Raw genomic sequence first — 394 nt, 5'->3', positions numbered from 1 at the left:
CCTCGGCGGGCGTTAATCCGCAACGCGAGAATCGCTGTGTCCCTGAGGCGGGGAAGCTCGCGAGGTCATTGCTGCGGTTTCCTCGCTAGAGTGCGAGGGAACCGCGGGGATTGCCGAAACTGTTTTAGGAAACCAACGTTCATGGTGTGGTAGCACATCCACGTTGCGGGTAAATCGATGATGTACGCCAACGCGTTGACCCGAGAGCGGACCGCAAACGGTCCAACCCATCGTGTGGCGAAAGTTTTGGGTTGCTCGCCCTCCTGCGCGCTACGGAGGGCGTGCGAATCCACCAGAACCAAGTCGCCGAGTTGAAACTGACTGCCGAACGTCGTTTAGCATAGTTTCTAGTTTAACGTTCCTGTGCCTTGCGCATGCAGTCCCTCGCTGCTGC

At 58.1% G+C, this 394-nt stretch overlaps 1 protein-coding gene across 1 annotated transcript in view; it reads right to left on the bottom strand.

The window, feature by feature from the left end:
- Positions 1–347: 347 nt before the first annotated feature.
- Positions 348–394, bottom strand: part of EMH_0082780 (uncharacterized protein) — a gene marked incomplete at both ends in the record, with an annotated part of 651 nt that continues 604 nt past the window's right edge. Inside the window, one exon of the mRNA XM_013500574.1 lies at positions 348–394. Within this exon, the coding sequence (XP_013356028.1) occupies positions 348–394 (47 nt within the window).

Source organism: Eimeria mitis, genomic scaffold (genome assembly GCF_000499745.2).
Source record: "Eimeria mitis Houghton genomic scaffold, Emh_scaff5562, whole genome shotgun sequence".
NCBI classification, from domain to species: Eukaryota; Apicomplexa; class Conoidasida; order Eucoccidiorida; family Eimeriidae; genus Eimeria; species Eimeria mitis.
This window is presented reverse-complemented; position numbering and strand designations above follow the sequence as displayed.